The sequence below is a fragment of the Schistosoma haematobium genome, chromosome ZW (genome assembly GCF_000699445.3).
Source record: "Schistosoma haematobium chromosome ZW, whole genome shotgun sequence".
In the NCBI taxonomy this organism is placed as follows: Eukaryota; Metazoa; Platyhelminthes; class Trematoda; order Strigeidida; family Schistosomatidae; genus Schistosoma; species Schistosoma haematobium.
In genome coordinates this window covers 88012108-88027990 of record NC_067195.1, presented here as the reverse complement: position 1 = coordinate 88027990, position 15883 = coordinate 88012108, and the positions used below count along the sequence as shown (strand labels likewise).

The following is a 15883-nucleotide window of genomic DNA, read 5'->3' as shown; positions in this document are numbered from 1 at the left end:
GATAATGTGTGTGTGTGTGTGTGGTTGAAATATGAATATATATACACTTGTACATTATTATGATTAATAGTCTAGTAAAGGAATACATAAACGGAAAAGTAGTCAGTAATTTCCTATTATTCTTAAGCACTCATTGAATTTTTATCGATTAGGTTCGGGCTAGAACGAAATCAGAAAGTAAAGCTATCAGTCACATCACCAAGATCACCTAATTTTCCAAGCGCTTTTCCATTATAAAAATGTAATATCACTAGTGAACTTACCAACTACCTCAGCAGCAGCAGCAGCAGCGCGTCGACCACTTGGACGTTGTACAAGTGTATCCAGTGATTTCGGTTGACATAAACTAGCCAATCGTTGAACTAGCGTAAATAAATTTGTGGAAACTAAAAGAGATGAAGATTGTGGCGGTAAAAGGTTCCTTAAAGTGTTTCCACTAACTTTAGCATTATTATTATTATTATTGCTTCTGGAATTAGATGAGTTCATCGTGGTATTGTCATTATCTGAAGTAGAACGTCTGGAAAAGCGTCTAGATGTCCAAAATTGTCGACTTAATGGATTTAAACTACTGCTTCCACTGCTACTAACTCCGCAATCAGTAGTTTTCGAAGTAACTTTTGAATTTTTCTTATTATTACCCGTTTCATTATTATAATTATCATTTTCATTATCTTGGACAATTAAACTATATTTTATTCGTTTCACTATAGAGTTAATTAATTTTGAAGCAAGTTCATAGTTTTCACTGAATGCTAGAAGTTTTGCACTCGGTGGATTATTATCAATATCCATATCAACTGATAATGATGATGATGACGGTGATGTTGATGGAGAAGAAGTAGAAGGACAAGAATAATTTACACTTGTATCTGATGAGATAATATTTCCAAAATTCCAAAATGTATAATCTTCTAATGTTGAGTTTACAGTAGTTGACTGAGTTAAGGAAAAAAAGAAATAAAAGTCAGTTTACTTATTTTCTTTTAGAAAAAAACATACAAAATGTACATGACTACTTAGAACTATTCTATTATTTGTCAAATATTTAACTTTATATCTAAAGCTTACGCGTGAACGTCCGAAAACAATCATGCTATTTTGATGAGTTTCTTAAAAATATACACTATGGAATGTTATGGAACTTTAGCTGTCATTATGTCATAGTGGATATACACTTGAAATTGTGCAAATCACTAAGATGTATTATTTTATCAGATACCTATCAACCTCTTTATTTACATCTAAACCAAGATACAGATATACTGGAAATCATGAATACAGGTAAAAGCACAAAAATTTTACCTTACTGTACCTATCACATCTACAATCTAACGAAAAGATAGTAAAAGCTGATCTAATATTTAAAAAAATTTATATTGTTAAACCAGTTGTGAATTCACAGTTGTACAAATTATTATTTTCAGAATGGGTTTTGTGGAGATTTTTAGAAATTTCACAGGTTGAAATCATGAGTCAATTGAAGCTAGACCACCATGGAAAACCTGGAAGCACTGGACGGCCGTTTCGTCCTAGTATGGGACTCCTCAGCAGTGGATTGGTTGAAGTTAGACATTAACAACGCTGGATGCCGGTTCGGTGGTCTAGTGGTTAAGTTCGCGTGCGCGAAACATGTAGGTGCTGGGTTCGAATACCGCGGGGTGCGGGATAGCGGATGCGCACGGCTGAGGAGTCCCATACTAGGAAGAAACGGCCGTTCAGTGCTTCCAGGTTTTCCATGGTGGTCTAGCTTCAATTGACTCATGATTTCAATATGTGAAATTATTATTTATTTATTTCATGAACGTATGTGTGTAATTATACATTGATTTTTGTGACATGAGTAAAGTAAAAGTAACGTATTGGAATATTTAATGGCAAGAATTCCAAATTGTACTAAACATATAATACTGAACAAAACCATTATTATTATGACTAGTAGTCAAAAATAATTGGTTTAATCACCATTTAGTAGAGACTTTCCAGAGAGCTTAAAGTAAACAAAAGATTATGTTATATCCTGATTGGATACTTGCTGAGTTCGGCTTGTTTCCAGGAGCTTTTAAAATATAAAAGTCACACATAAACCTGTAAATATGCTTGGTTTCCCAATCCTAAACTAAACTTGGAATTGAGGCTGCTTTTTACAGAATCCACCGGAAGTTTTCCTTTAAGGTTCAAATGTAGGAGAGTTCCGGTGGCGAGTTGGATGGAAAAAGTTAGTACCATGGGTTCAATAACCTAGCATCCCAGAAGCATCAATAAATGCATAAAACAGTATTGAGTTGATATTGTTGAAATGAACATTATAAGTGTCATCAAAGACCATTTTTCTACCACAGAGAACATTACGCTGATAGAAAATAAAAACAAAACAGATTCTCCAAGACAAACTTTGGAATTTACAAAGTAATTAGTGCATTTATGATGAAACATACCGCATTTTGTAAACGATCAGCAATTGATGTAGATGGGAATAATGGACCCAAAATAAAATCATTTATATCTGACGACATATCTAACCAACGTGAAAGATTACGTAGCCAAGAACTTAATGGTTGAAAATTATTATTATTATCAGCAGTAATAGTAGAAGTATTAGTGTTGGTAACAGAAACGACAGACCGGGATCGATTTAAATGTTCATCATTCGAAGATAATAATCTTGATTTTAACCATTCAATAGGAAGATCTAAATAAATTGGACCTAACATTGGTAAATCCAATGTAGATATACATTTACATAATGGACAACGAAATTCAAATACCACCATTGATGAATTACGACTGCTAAGAAAAGAGAGAAAAATAAAAAGGAATATAATCGAAATATACGACAATCAAATGAGTAATATACATCCACCTGAAGCTTATCCAGGGTTACTATAGGTCCTAAGCCCCTATAAAGGAGTGTGTTTGAGCATGGGGTTATCATTATCCCGCATAAATAAGCTCCTCACAAAAAGGCTTCCGAGGGAAATCAATCTAATAAAATATTCACAGGTGGTTCTTATCATGCACTTTGATATCACGAACAAGTATGCGAAGACAGTAGGAGAGATTAGAATACCATTGACTTATGAAATATCTAATTAGGAATAGGATCCTGGAAGAGACATCCTATTTATGCCCCCAAATGCTCTGGTAAGGCCGAGAGTGAGCAGAGTCAGCTCTCCCTATTGAAATGCTTCCATATGGCCACGCGAATATAGCCTCTGTCAGGGAAGTCCTACTCAATTCCTTCCAGCGGCATTACTGTTGTTTACGAAACTGAGAGGATGAAAAGCCAATGTACGGTGCTCAGCTGGGTTGGTGAACACGGAGAGTTCACCTAGGGGAGTTGGGAAACCCTGATTCCAAACCAATGGTGCACATGGGCTCCAGTATCCTGCGGGAACAAATGGCGTATGAACCAATTGTTGATGACTAGGTACCATGGGACTGAATCTCCCAAAGTTGCTCCACTGCATTGTGAATCAGACCTTTAGATCAAAGGCTCTGGGTGTGGCCCCCCTAAGAAAACCACCTGCTTCGGCTTGGGCAACCAGGTGGTATCACAGCCCTCACATAAATCAAATGCGATTTGTGTGGCGTATATGTATCTGATGCCCCCTTGTGCTAAAATGTACGTATTCAAATAAATTAATAAATTAGGAAATTTGTATTTATTAATCCTTAACAGGTTAATTGACATCTAACCACATTATACCTACTGTTGCATTCAATATATATATATAGCTATTACGATGGGTAAGAATAAACAACTCATTTAAAGGGATGTCTGTCAGTGAATCGACCGTGTGAACAGGTGGGCTATCCATCAGTCAGGTACATCAAATTGTTACATATCATCTATACATCAGTACTCTATTTGTCAACTCTATTAAAACCATCATTTTGAAACGTAAAGTGCAATTTTAAAGGAGAACTGGAATAGTCAGTTGAAAAAGTATAAAAACAACAGCAGGAATTATTGAGAAAAACGATGCCAGTCGTTATTTGGAGCAAAAAATAAATATAATTTTGCTATTCAAACATTGGGAAATGAATACAGTCAGAAAATACCGGTATCTAGAGTTTATCTCTAGGAATTAAAAATTACAACAAAGATAAATAATTAAAAAGGGAGGTGGCTAATAGTTGAATTCAATACTTACGTTCCGTCCTATTTAGTACACATCAACTGGCGAGAGTGAATTGAATCCCAATGTTAATACTTACTGTGGCACTTGAACACAGTATGTTTAGTCTAAAATGTTTAACTTGTTATCCACTGAATTACTGAGTTCAAGTAGTCACCAATTTGTATAAGAGGAATGAATAATATTATTTATTTTTAGATGTTTGGATCATCTCGCGTTATTGACTTTTAGAACTGAACTGTGATCAGTTTCCCTGGACATGCATGTGTTTTGAACGGAATGCCTTGATATTTGTTATAACTTCATAAAATGATTACATATTGGATTTCCAGTTGGAGTTTACGGTGACAACTACTTACGGAACGACAAAGCTTATTCTAAAACGAACATATTTTATGACTGACAAAAAGGAATGACAACTGATATGCTAATATGAAATAGAGATGATGAGTCTTTTAAGATTGTTTTATATTTAAACAGAAGTCAAAAAATTGAAATAGAACAACTCAACTGATATAAAAACGGACAATCACATTGAGAAAATGAGAATAGTAAAAATAACAACAGCAAAAATCATTGAGAGGATATGGATTGAAAATTTTATCGAAATTATCCTTTAAATGACAAAAAAAAAATAAATAACTTGAGCTCTCTTTAATGACATTACCATTCAAAATTGCTTCACATGTACAATATAGGGACTATCTAAACTAAAGTATTTATTGCTTTATCCTAAAATAGCAGCGTATTTATTTAAAAAATGGAGAAAATCCTTATGAACTTTAATTATTTATTTTTTGAGGAAATAGTATCACCACCTCCTATCTACCTTTAGCTCCCCAAATGCCCTGGTATGGCCGAGAGTGGGGTGGGCTCACCCTCCCTCTCGAAACACTCTCACACGGCCATGCGTACACAGTCTCTGCCAGGGAAGTCCTACTCATTGCCTTCTCGTAGCGGGTGTGTTGTTTACGAAATTGAGAGGATGAAAAGCGAATGTCCGGCGCTTAAACCGGATCCCAAACCAAATCAATGGTGCACATGGGCTTCAGTATCCTGTGGGAACATATGGCGTATGAACCAATCGTTGGTCACCGGCTACCATGGGACTGCATCTCCTCACGATGCTCCACTGCCTTGTGGGTTAGACCTTTAGGTCAAAGGCTCGAGGTAAGGCCCCCTAAGAAAACCACCTGCTTCGGTCTGGGCACCCAGGTAGTAATTTAGCCCGCACACAAAAGCATGATAAACTGTCTACTTATGAAAAATATTCCTCTCGCTCCAAATAACAATCAAGTGACTCGCATTATTAATATTACTATTATTATTTACTACGTCATTATTCACCCTCTTTTATTTTTACTCTGTTTATACTTATTTTTTCGACTTATACAGCAGCTCGTCTTTGGTGGAAATTCGACTCTCTAAATGTTCTCGAGTCACTATCCGGTTGAAAATTGCATGTTATCACTGAATATGAGTACTGAAGCAGTTTTTCTGAAACCACGTGCACCATTCAAACTGGCTGCCTTCAACGTTCGCACACTTATGCAGGTCGGACAACAGATAGGGCTGGTTATGTCTTTGGAAAGTCTTAATATTGATGTTTGCTGTCTATCCGAGACCCGTATTCAAGACTCTGATGAAGTACTACAAATTCGCTCTTTATCTGTCGCTTCGAAAAGCTTGTTTTATGTGCGCTTATCCGGGGACCCTGTGGCATCTTCGTCTGGTCTTGCTGGCGTTGGTGTCGCACTAAGCGCTAGAGCTGAGACAGCACTAATCGATTGGATCCCCATTAACAGTCGGTTATGTGCTGTTAGATTAGAAAGTTCCATGAAAGTGAGAAGAAATTGGCGTGAGAAACGACGTCTTTTCGTCAACTCCGCCTATGCCCCGACAGATTGCAGCCCGGATGCAATCAAGGATGAGTTTCACCACCAGTGCCACCTGGCGTCCTCCCTCTGCATCTCAAGCCTGGACTCAGATTGATCACATCGCGATCAGCTACCGCTGGCGTGGTTGTGTACAAGATTGCCGCTCCTTTTGGAGTACCTATCTGGACTCTGACCATGCCTTGGTCTGTGCTAATCTCGCCTTACTTTTCAGTGGCCAACGAAGTGACCTCCACCAACGGATTGATGTTAGCAAGCTGGTTGCAACTTTTGTTGCAGCAAGAAGTCTGGTGTAAGCGAAACAATCTACGAGGATGACGAAACGCCAATCACTAACATCCATCGACGTCTTGGACGATGCGCTTGGACATGTTCCATGAATGTCGTCCCAGAGAATTCCAAGTCGTGCATTTTTTGCCGACTGTGGGAATGGTTGGAAAAAGCGGAGAGGTGGTCAGTATATGACATGGTGTCGTGGCATGAAAGAAAGCTGCAAATGACTGGCCTCTGTTGGTCACAACCAATGTGGCTCAAAATCAGATTATGTAAACCCAATTACGTAAAAAAATGAATTAAGCAGTTGATAAAAAAATGTTGACGAATATGATCTATATAAAAAAACACTTACCGATTTAGATGATCCACTCGACCTTTTATCTGTCTTGCATATTTTGTTTTACATGCAGCATGCATGGGATGTGAACAAAAAGTGAAAAATGATCCTTCCTCTGAAATTGGATCACGACTAGAAACTAAAGGTCGCGGATGCCAAGGATCTAATATAAATGAATGATTGATATCTTGATCTGATGATAGACCATAACTATCAAGTAATTGATCAATTAAGCCAGGACCAAGAGCATCTACAATAATTATGATTAATATTAATATTAAAAAAATCTAACTCATTGCACAATTATAATAAAGAGAACATTACACTTAAACAATATCAAATATCAAACCATTTTATACACTGATTGCATTATTTACTTGTATTGACACGAAGTGTGGGTGAGTAATTGTTCAGATAAAATGGCGTAGATTTGTTGTATCTCCTTATTATGGATAAACTGTACGCACTATCCTTTACAAATATACTAACGTCACAACAGTACAAAGACGGATTACATTGATATAAATTGCTTCGACGAACAATCAGAATTATTATCGACAAATAATATTGATCTAAACAATCCTACAGATCATAGAACAAAATTTACATACTTTTATTTGTGAAATCAATTGACATAGAAGTATCCTTTCGTAGCTCTAGACATCGTATACCAGATAATAATTCAGGAATAATTCGAAGCCCCATTCTTGAAGAACCGGCACATTTAGCCGCAGCTGTTGTCGATACTGATGCCAGAAAAGGAATAAGCTATAAACGAAAATAGAAGAGAGGCATGAATAATTAGAAATAAATGTAAAATGATATTGAAATAATAGTGATATTCAACGAACAGTATCATACTGTCCGGGTGATCAAACAGAAACAGGTGGATTTCTTAGACAAACACACCCGAAAACTTTGACCTACAGATTTAAACCACAAGGCAGTGAAACAACGTTAGGAAACGCAATCTCATGGTAGCCGGTCACCAACAACTGGTTCGTACGCCCTCAGGATCCTGGAGCCAATATGTACCAATGGTTTGAAATCAGGGTTTCCCAACTCCCCTAGGTGGATCCTCCATATCAACTAACCCGGTTAAATCGCCATACATTCGCTTTTTATCCTCTCAATTTCGTAAACAGCCGTAATGTCGCAGTGAGTAGGACTTCCTTAGCAGTAAATGTATACACGTAGCCATGTGAGAGCATTTGGAAACGGAGAGCTGACCCTCTTTATACTCGTCCATACCCGAGAATTTGAGGGCTTTGTGGTCTGGTTATCAATGTACATTATCAAGTGAGTTTCGAATGAAGAATATAGAATTATGAACGCTTGTTATCATCGACTTCTCGTCACAACACTGATTAGAAGCGGTTTGTAAACCGATAGGGGTTAAACTTTTCCAGTAATGTATCACAATCAATTAGCTATTCATCAAGGGTGCTTTGTACTGCTAGTTAAACAGAAGAACGTTGGTCCGATTATCATAATGAAGATATGGTCAATAAATGGACCAATAGATTGTCGGTGGTTCCTATTATTCATAGGCCAGAGTTCACAATACAAACCATTTGATAACACGTTAGATAATGACAATCAACAACATAAACACAAAGATACACCCAAATTTAATAAAAATAGCTGTAATAAATTATTAATAACCTGATTGTCATCATTATGAATTTTGTTAGCAGGAAATAGTTTATCATAATGCACTGGATGGTTACCAACAACTGTTGAGGATTCGGAACCAATCATTTCATTTTCAACACATAAACGCTCAACGACAGACATTGTGACAGGACCTTCTAACCACCCGATACCACGTGAAGATAGTACAGAAGATCGGCAAACATGCGCAGCCATAACCATTCGATTCGATGCATGTTCTGTTACTTCTTCCTATTAGAAAAATGATAACAGCATCGAAATAATGGTGATAATATGAAATGAATCTATGCTGCAGACTATCATAATAATTGACTATTAATAGTGAGTTTAAGGAGATTGTTAAAATTTAAAATGATGGGCGCCAAAACAGTATTTAAAGGACGAAACGTTTGTTGCTATATCCGAAACTCCTAGGTCAACCCTTCGAGGGGTTGGGAATGACCACTGCTAAGAAGACTCATACAAAGATGAAAAGGATATCTAATGTCTTTTGTTTTTTAAAGGTTATTTAACTAAAGATTAAGTCCAGTAATATGAGTGACACGGTAGTGAACGGGAACTCAGGTGAGAAGATCAATTTATTATTTAATGCAAAATCACACAGTGGTTCAGTTAAATGTGTAAATCATATATTAAGTATAATATTCACACATCTTCCGTCGATTGTCTTATACAAATTTCATCGCTCATTCATTCCCGTCGTCTTCTGCTGCCAGGTATTTCACTTATGATTGATATTACAAACTAGTTATATCTGTCAACATAAATAGCATACACTACAATATTACCAGTAAGCTGTTCATATCGAAATATGTCAAGATACTAAACCGTAATAAGTTGTAGTTGAAAGTTGAACACTTCAGTCAATGAGGCTATTGTTTCCTTCATCTTTAATTTAATAGAAATGAAAATTCGTCATGAAGAAACCATAACAGATTGTTTTAAAATTGGAAACTTTCAGTAAACAAATGGAAAAATTATTAATAACCATGAAGAAGGCAATCAATTGATTTGTTATTCAAATGACGCTCTAGTGTTTAATACAAAAACGTGAAATAACTCTTTTAACTAATGAAATACAAATTTACAGTATCTTTAATATATGGATGAACTTAAACAAGAAATTGAAAAGAAGATTAATCAGTATCGTAACAGTTACTAAGTAGAGTTTTGATCTCACATATTGATTATTGCTAATGTAGAATATTGAGTATTATTTTCAATTTTCATCTCTCTATGACAGAAATATTATTCACTCATTTCATGTGTTGGTATTTTCGATGAGGAGAAAATAATTAATGTGGATGTTTTGTATTGAAAAACAAGGAGTTCCTCTATGACGAGGAGTTTTTTCAAAAGAATTCAAAATATCCTTTTTTAAGTGAATAGTTTGAAGAAGAAAGACAATACATGAGCTTCAGAACAAAATTCATTCAAGTCGCCACTAGAAACCACATAAGAAACATTTTCATATTGCTAGTCAGTCAGTCAGCTACAACATACGACCAGGGACATATTTGCATTGGTTCAAGTTGCCATAACTCATTAGCACAACAAGATGAACACCGAATTCATAGAAGTAGTTACTTCAATGGTAGTAATATATAAAAGAAAGACTGCATATTCACATATAATACAGAGAGAAAGAATGAGGTATAAAGCAATTATTATCTCACGATTCTGAACCATGTCACCCAGAGTCTATAGTTTAACTTCAAAAATTAACAATGACTACGTTTTTCCGAAGAAAACAATAGGAAATTTACTCAATAGAGAGGTAGGACAAGAAAACTATGTAATCGAATTATACATATATAATAACATACCAAGCATAAATTACAAGTTACTAATTCATTATTTTGTAGACTTGAACTATCCATTCCTCGTGAAACTGATGAATCTGATATAATGAAAGCAGCACCACCTAAAGATCTTGTTGGACCAAGTGCACATTGTTGTACTACAGTTGAAATGATTGATTCAGGTTGTGTTATTGATGACTGATTAACAGTATCGTTCATCACTTCAAGAGAATCAATATCCATTAATTCAGCCTTTAAAAAAAACATATGTATTAGTATAATAAAACAAACAATGAATTGTACAGTGGTGTTTCAAGATAGTCAACTTTGATACAATTACAAATATAATTTCAAGTATTTAGTTTTATATGACAACTAAGAAATAGTATTATTATGCAATATAAAACAAATGATAAATTGGTTGCTTCAATGAAATTTGTACATTCAACTACAGATGACACATATGACCATACTGAGTATAATCCGTAATGTTGATAAAATTTGTTAAGTGGTCATTGAACAAAACTATGATTCAACATCACAATGAATTTGCTTTTCTTATTACATAAGAATGTAAACAATAGGGGACTGAGATGACTTACACCTAACTAACAATCGTGTTAAATTTCCTACTAACATAAGTAAGTGGTACATACATACATTATTGATGTCAACCAAGGGAATACAGTAAATTAGGGTAGTGATAAAATGCAATATTTCTATTACTCTTAACACTTTCACTATTGTATTTTTATTATTTGAGTTTATATTAGCTAAACAGAATATAATCCCTAAAAATTGTGCTTGATTTAACATTGCTAAATAAAATATCAAGCAATATATAACTTCTTTAAATTCCTTAAAGAGTAACTATAACCTACGGAATTAACATCAAGTTAAGACGCAGGCAGAAACATTGAGATGTTCATTGGAATTCAATCGATCTATAGTGTCATTAATCCACTGTGTAATCATCGAACAATATTGTATTTTCACAAAGTTCTAGATGTCTTAGGATCAAAAATTATGTAAAATGGAAGGTACACATCATTTCAGGATACCAAAACATACTTCATTTGTAGTTGCCTCATTCTGTGATAAGGAATCCATAAAATTTCTTTGCATATTTGACATACGTGCCATAATTCGTGCACGTCGAGCTCGCGCTTTTTCTGCACGATCTTGTTTGACTAGTGCACTTGACAACTGATAAGATGAAGGTTCCTATAATAGTAAGCAGGGTGACATAGTTGATTTATTTTATTTCAAAAAAATAGAGATACTTTAGTATAATTTAAAAAAATGTAATAAATAAACATCATAAAAAATATAATCCATTTATAGTAAACCGAAAATTCCCATTGACATATCTAGTAAAAGGATAAATAGACGGAAGGAATACTTTTAAATTAGTTTTTCATCATAGCTCTACAATTGTATATATATCGATAGATAGATATGATGTGTCCTTGGTATACTTGGCTAGGACTCTAGAATCTCGTAACATTGATGTATGCTGTGTCACCGAAATACATATACAGGATCCTTGTGTAGTCGTCATTAACTTGACGTCACCTCGCCAAAACGGAGATACATCCTCCGTGTATCTGGCGACACGATGGTCAGTTCTCGTGGACTGGCAGGTGAAGGCATAACACTAAGTATGAGGGCAGAACAAGCACTACTAGAATGGATTCCCGTTAACAATCATTTATGTGTTGTTTGTGTGAACGGCTCTGTAAGAACTCAGAAGGATAAGGACACATGTCGTTACCTTTTCGTCGTTTTTGCCTATGATCCCATTGACTGCAAATCGGATGAAATGAAAGATGACTTTTACAGAAAGATTTCTGAACTTCTTCAAAAAGCTAAACACTGAGACATAATACTCGTAGCAAGTGACTTTAACACCCAAATAGGTAGCTTATACTAAACAGAAAGACATTTAGGTGGGTACCTTAGTATGCCGGCTCAGCAAACAGATAAAGGTGATCGTTTGCTTATTTTATTTTCAACAGGCACTAATTTCAGGCATAAGGAGAGACATCGTCTAACATGGTTAGCCTGTGCAACAAACCAAAGATGAACTCAAATAGATCATGAAATTACAAGGAAATAATTCGTAACATTTTTATGAACAAATTACCTTCTTTACTTCACCAAATTCAGACGAAGGATTATGAACAAACTGTTGTTCACCTGTCATACTTTGTACAACTTTATTCCAATAATCCAAAGTCCATCTAAAATAATAAAGATGAAAAAAAATACATAAATCATGACTAGTAAATCCTATATTCAGATACGAATGGATATGTTAGGTGATTAAGGGTAATCCATAAGATTTTCAGGAATAAAGTTTTGTTCTCGTTGTCATTCACTAAAAAAAAAGAAAATTTTGTAATTATCAAGTACATGATACTTCGCAGGCAATTCGAAAGTGTCACGGTTAATGTACCAAGCTCTAGATAAACCCAAATTTAGTTGCCACATAGTAACTAATTAATGTAATTTTCATTCTTTGAATAGCTAGAGACACTGGAAATACTTATATGAACTATACAGAATTTAACCTAAACATTTTAGGCGTTTAAACACCGATCATTAAAATATCAGGTTATCAAATCAAAAAAGAATTCAGTATTCGGATATAAATAAACACTAGAACAACTCAACAAATATCAGGAGAAAAAGCCAAGGGAAGGCTAAGGTAAAAAAAATTATTTACTGACCTAATCAAATCTGAATGATCATCGTGATATGTAGAATTCAATATGCGTACCAATCGAGAAGTTATACAATTACTGGAATGATAAAAAAAGATATGACTAAATACAAAAAAATTAATAATATTTGTCCCCCAATTACCATAAACTACAAGGGTTTAAAACTGTTAAATGAGCTTAAATGGCACATTATTATATATGCTAGATTGGACATCAATAAGATAGCTGAATGATTGCCAGAAGAAGAAAAAACGCGAACACTATAAGTTTGATACAGCTAGGCAAATTGATGACATGAAAAAATAATTATTATACTCTAGTGTACTGGAAGAAACATATCTTTAATGTCTTAATGGACTGAAATCATTACATATAGCATAAACTACATTGCGTTCAAACGCGTTGCTGTGGTAGAATATGAAGAGATTATCATCTCTCATTGATCAAAAACATTTCTGAGGTGTTATATGGGTAGCATCTTTAAAAAAAAAACAGGGATAAAAGTGAACTTCCTGTGTAGAAACCGCGTTAATTGGTAGGGAAGAGGAGAAAATTCCACAGCTAAGAACCTTATTATAATTCCAAACTAATGGTGTATATGGGATCCAAGGAATGACATAAGAATTTACTTCGTTCACCTGGGATCATGGAAAATTATTTCCAGACTAAGATTCTTTGAATTGTAGATTACACATTTAGATATTCAAATGACTGACAAATAAATTCCCATACAAACAACTTTCCTTTAGAAAGTCTATTCGTTATTATATCATACATGTATAATGACAATCAGACTGAAAATTTCAAAACACAAGTGGTAAATAAATTAACCTAATCAAGTCTACATGACTGTAAATACGTGTTGAACTTAATCCACACATACTATATGAAATAAAGATGTTGCTAAGAGGATGCTCGCAATCTTTTTTGTATAGTTAAGTGCTTAAAATCCAATTAGGACACTCGGTTGTAACTACAAGCTATGATACATATTTAGTAAAAAAAAAATGACCGTATTGTTACCAATTACCTTATTTTTAAAAAAAAACACTAATAACAATAAACATACTTGTTTAAAAGTGTGAACAAAACAGATTTATCGATTGTGGTTGACTGTAACCAATGCCCGGAACGTGCAAGCTCTTTTAATTCAGAATCAGATTCACTATGTTCTGGGACACGGGTAACGGCTATCAAAAACGGATATGAACCAGTTTTACTAAGAAATAGATGAAATACAAAAGAGAAAATGTAAATATGGCAAACTTTTTATGTGATTCAGTTATAAATAAAGTGAGTAGTGTTATTACAGGTTTTTGAGTTATTGAATTTGGAAAACATATAAAACAAAACACTACAAATCCAAACCTTAAATCTTAAGAAAATTAAATCTTTAAACGTTAAATTCAGTAATTCTATGAAAAAAAGGAATCCAAGATTCCTAGTGTTCTATTTGGACTGAAGAGAGGTTCGAACTTGAAATTAAACAGTTATCATCCTTGCACATCATTCACAAGCGGAATGAATGAGGTGAGATACAAATGTGTCTTCTACAAAATATACGAGAAAATACTACTTAATATTATCGAGATAATTAAAAAGTAACTTAATTTGTACATACAAAAAAATTTAACAACAGTATTTAAAAATTGTCAGCAGGATAGATTTCTGACTGTTGTATAATCTGATTGAATTGGATACACTGATTGACCGATATTCAATCAATCAGCGCTAGTGGACGTGCCGAGATCCTGTAGTATTCTTATATAAACTGTGGTGTTTTTATAAATGTAATTTTATTATTTGGATTATTGGAATACGTATATTGTTCACTTTCGATTCTTGTTCATATCAAGGAAAATTTGAGTGAAATATAGTCTAAAAAATATTAGTGTTATATCTTTGAAAAGGATAAACTCTTGTTTGGTATTGGGTTCCATGTGATCAGGCCGTTTTTATGGAAAAAGTACTATCCGGTAAGATTAATTTGTCCCATCCCTGTAGAAATGCGCAATAACCAATGAACAATGACAGAGAACTTGATGTGATAGATTCCCTTCGTGCCAATATAACCTTAATCGTCTATAACATAATAACTGCAAGCCCAATCACAACTTAATCGTAATCTTTTAACAAGTTTCAACACCTAAAAATCAGAAAAACCGAACAAACTTACCGCCCACTTAATTCATCTTCATACAGTGCAACAGTAATCAAATGTAGTAACAAATCTAGTAGACTATGTGACCACCATGAGGCTGATGTTCCATGAGAATAGGCAATATCTAATAATGTTTTAATTAAACGTACAAATGTAACACATTGAATAATATGTAATGGACCAGGATAAACAGATGGTGTAAATTTGTGTAAAGGACGAGGAGCCGGTGGTGGTATTGGAAGATTTTTTAAATCGATATTATTTTGTTCTTGAATCCATTTCTTTAAACATTTAGAAACATTTGCTTCAGCCTATTAAAGAAGAAAAACAAGCTGTTGAAATGTTCACAAAGTTGTACTGGTTAAACTGTTAAGCACAATTTTACTCAACCCAATAATAAAAGTGACTAAAAACACAGACACATACAGTTTTTAGTAATATGCAATATCCTAATTGATAACAAATGGAACTCAAAACAACTTTCAAAAAATATCGAAGTCACAATCTTCAATACGAACGTCAACACAGTCCTAAATTAAGCAATTCAAAGTGTTTTCAAGAATTAATCTACGAGAATGCAAAGACACAGTTGACTTTAACAGTTTTAAAACTATTCTCGCTGGAACTTCGGAGATATGACCATTTGTTTTTTGATAACTAATGTACATTTTCATTCATTGAGCTGGAATACTAAACAGTCAAAGGACACTAAGCAGAACGTTTGAAACGAATATGACATTGAAGACACATATACACATAATCATAGCTCAGAGAGCCGAGAAACGATGAAATTGAAGAAGAAGATAAAAATACTTTTATTGGTTAGAATACAGGCTGAAAACTTAGTGTATCAGACTTTATGCAGAAACC

The 15883-nt window shown here is 34.3% G+C and overlaps 1 protein-coding gene across 1 annotated transcript in view; it reads right to left on the bottom strand.

The window, feature by feature from the left end:
- Nucleotides 1-231: 231 nt before the first annotated feature.
- The window catches only part of UBR2_1 (E3 ubiquitin-protein ligase ubr2), a gene marked incomplete at both ends in the record, with an annotated part of 52471 nt that continues 36819 nt past the window's right edge, over nucleotides 232-15883 (bottom strand). Inside the window, 11 exons of the mRNA XM_051218896.1 lie at nucleotides 232-939; nucleotides 2439-2790; nucleotides 6666-6900; nucleotides 7262-7418; nucleotides 8316-8555; nucleotides 10151-10378; nucleotides 11198-11350; nucleotides 12273-12369; nucleotides 12859-12930; nucleotides 13922-14071; nucleotides 15029-15324. Coding sequence (XP_051072826.1) covers nucleotides 232-939; nucleotides 2439-2790; nucleotides 6666-6900; nucleotides 7262-7418; nucleotides 8316-8555; nucleotides 10151-10378; nucleotides 11198-11350; nucleotides 12273-12369; nucleotides 12859-12930; nucleotides 13922-14071; nucleotides 15029-15324 — 2688 coding nt within the window. The remainder of the gene's footprint in view (nucleotides 940-2438; nucleotides 2791-6665; nucleotides 6901-7261; nucleotides 7419-8315; nucleotides 8556-10150; nucleotides 10379-11197; nucleotides 11351-12272; nucleotides 12370-12858; nucleotides 12931-13921; nucleotides 14072-15028; nucleotides 15325-15883) is intronic.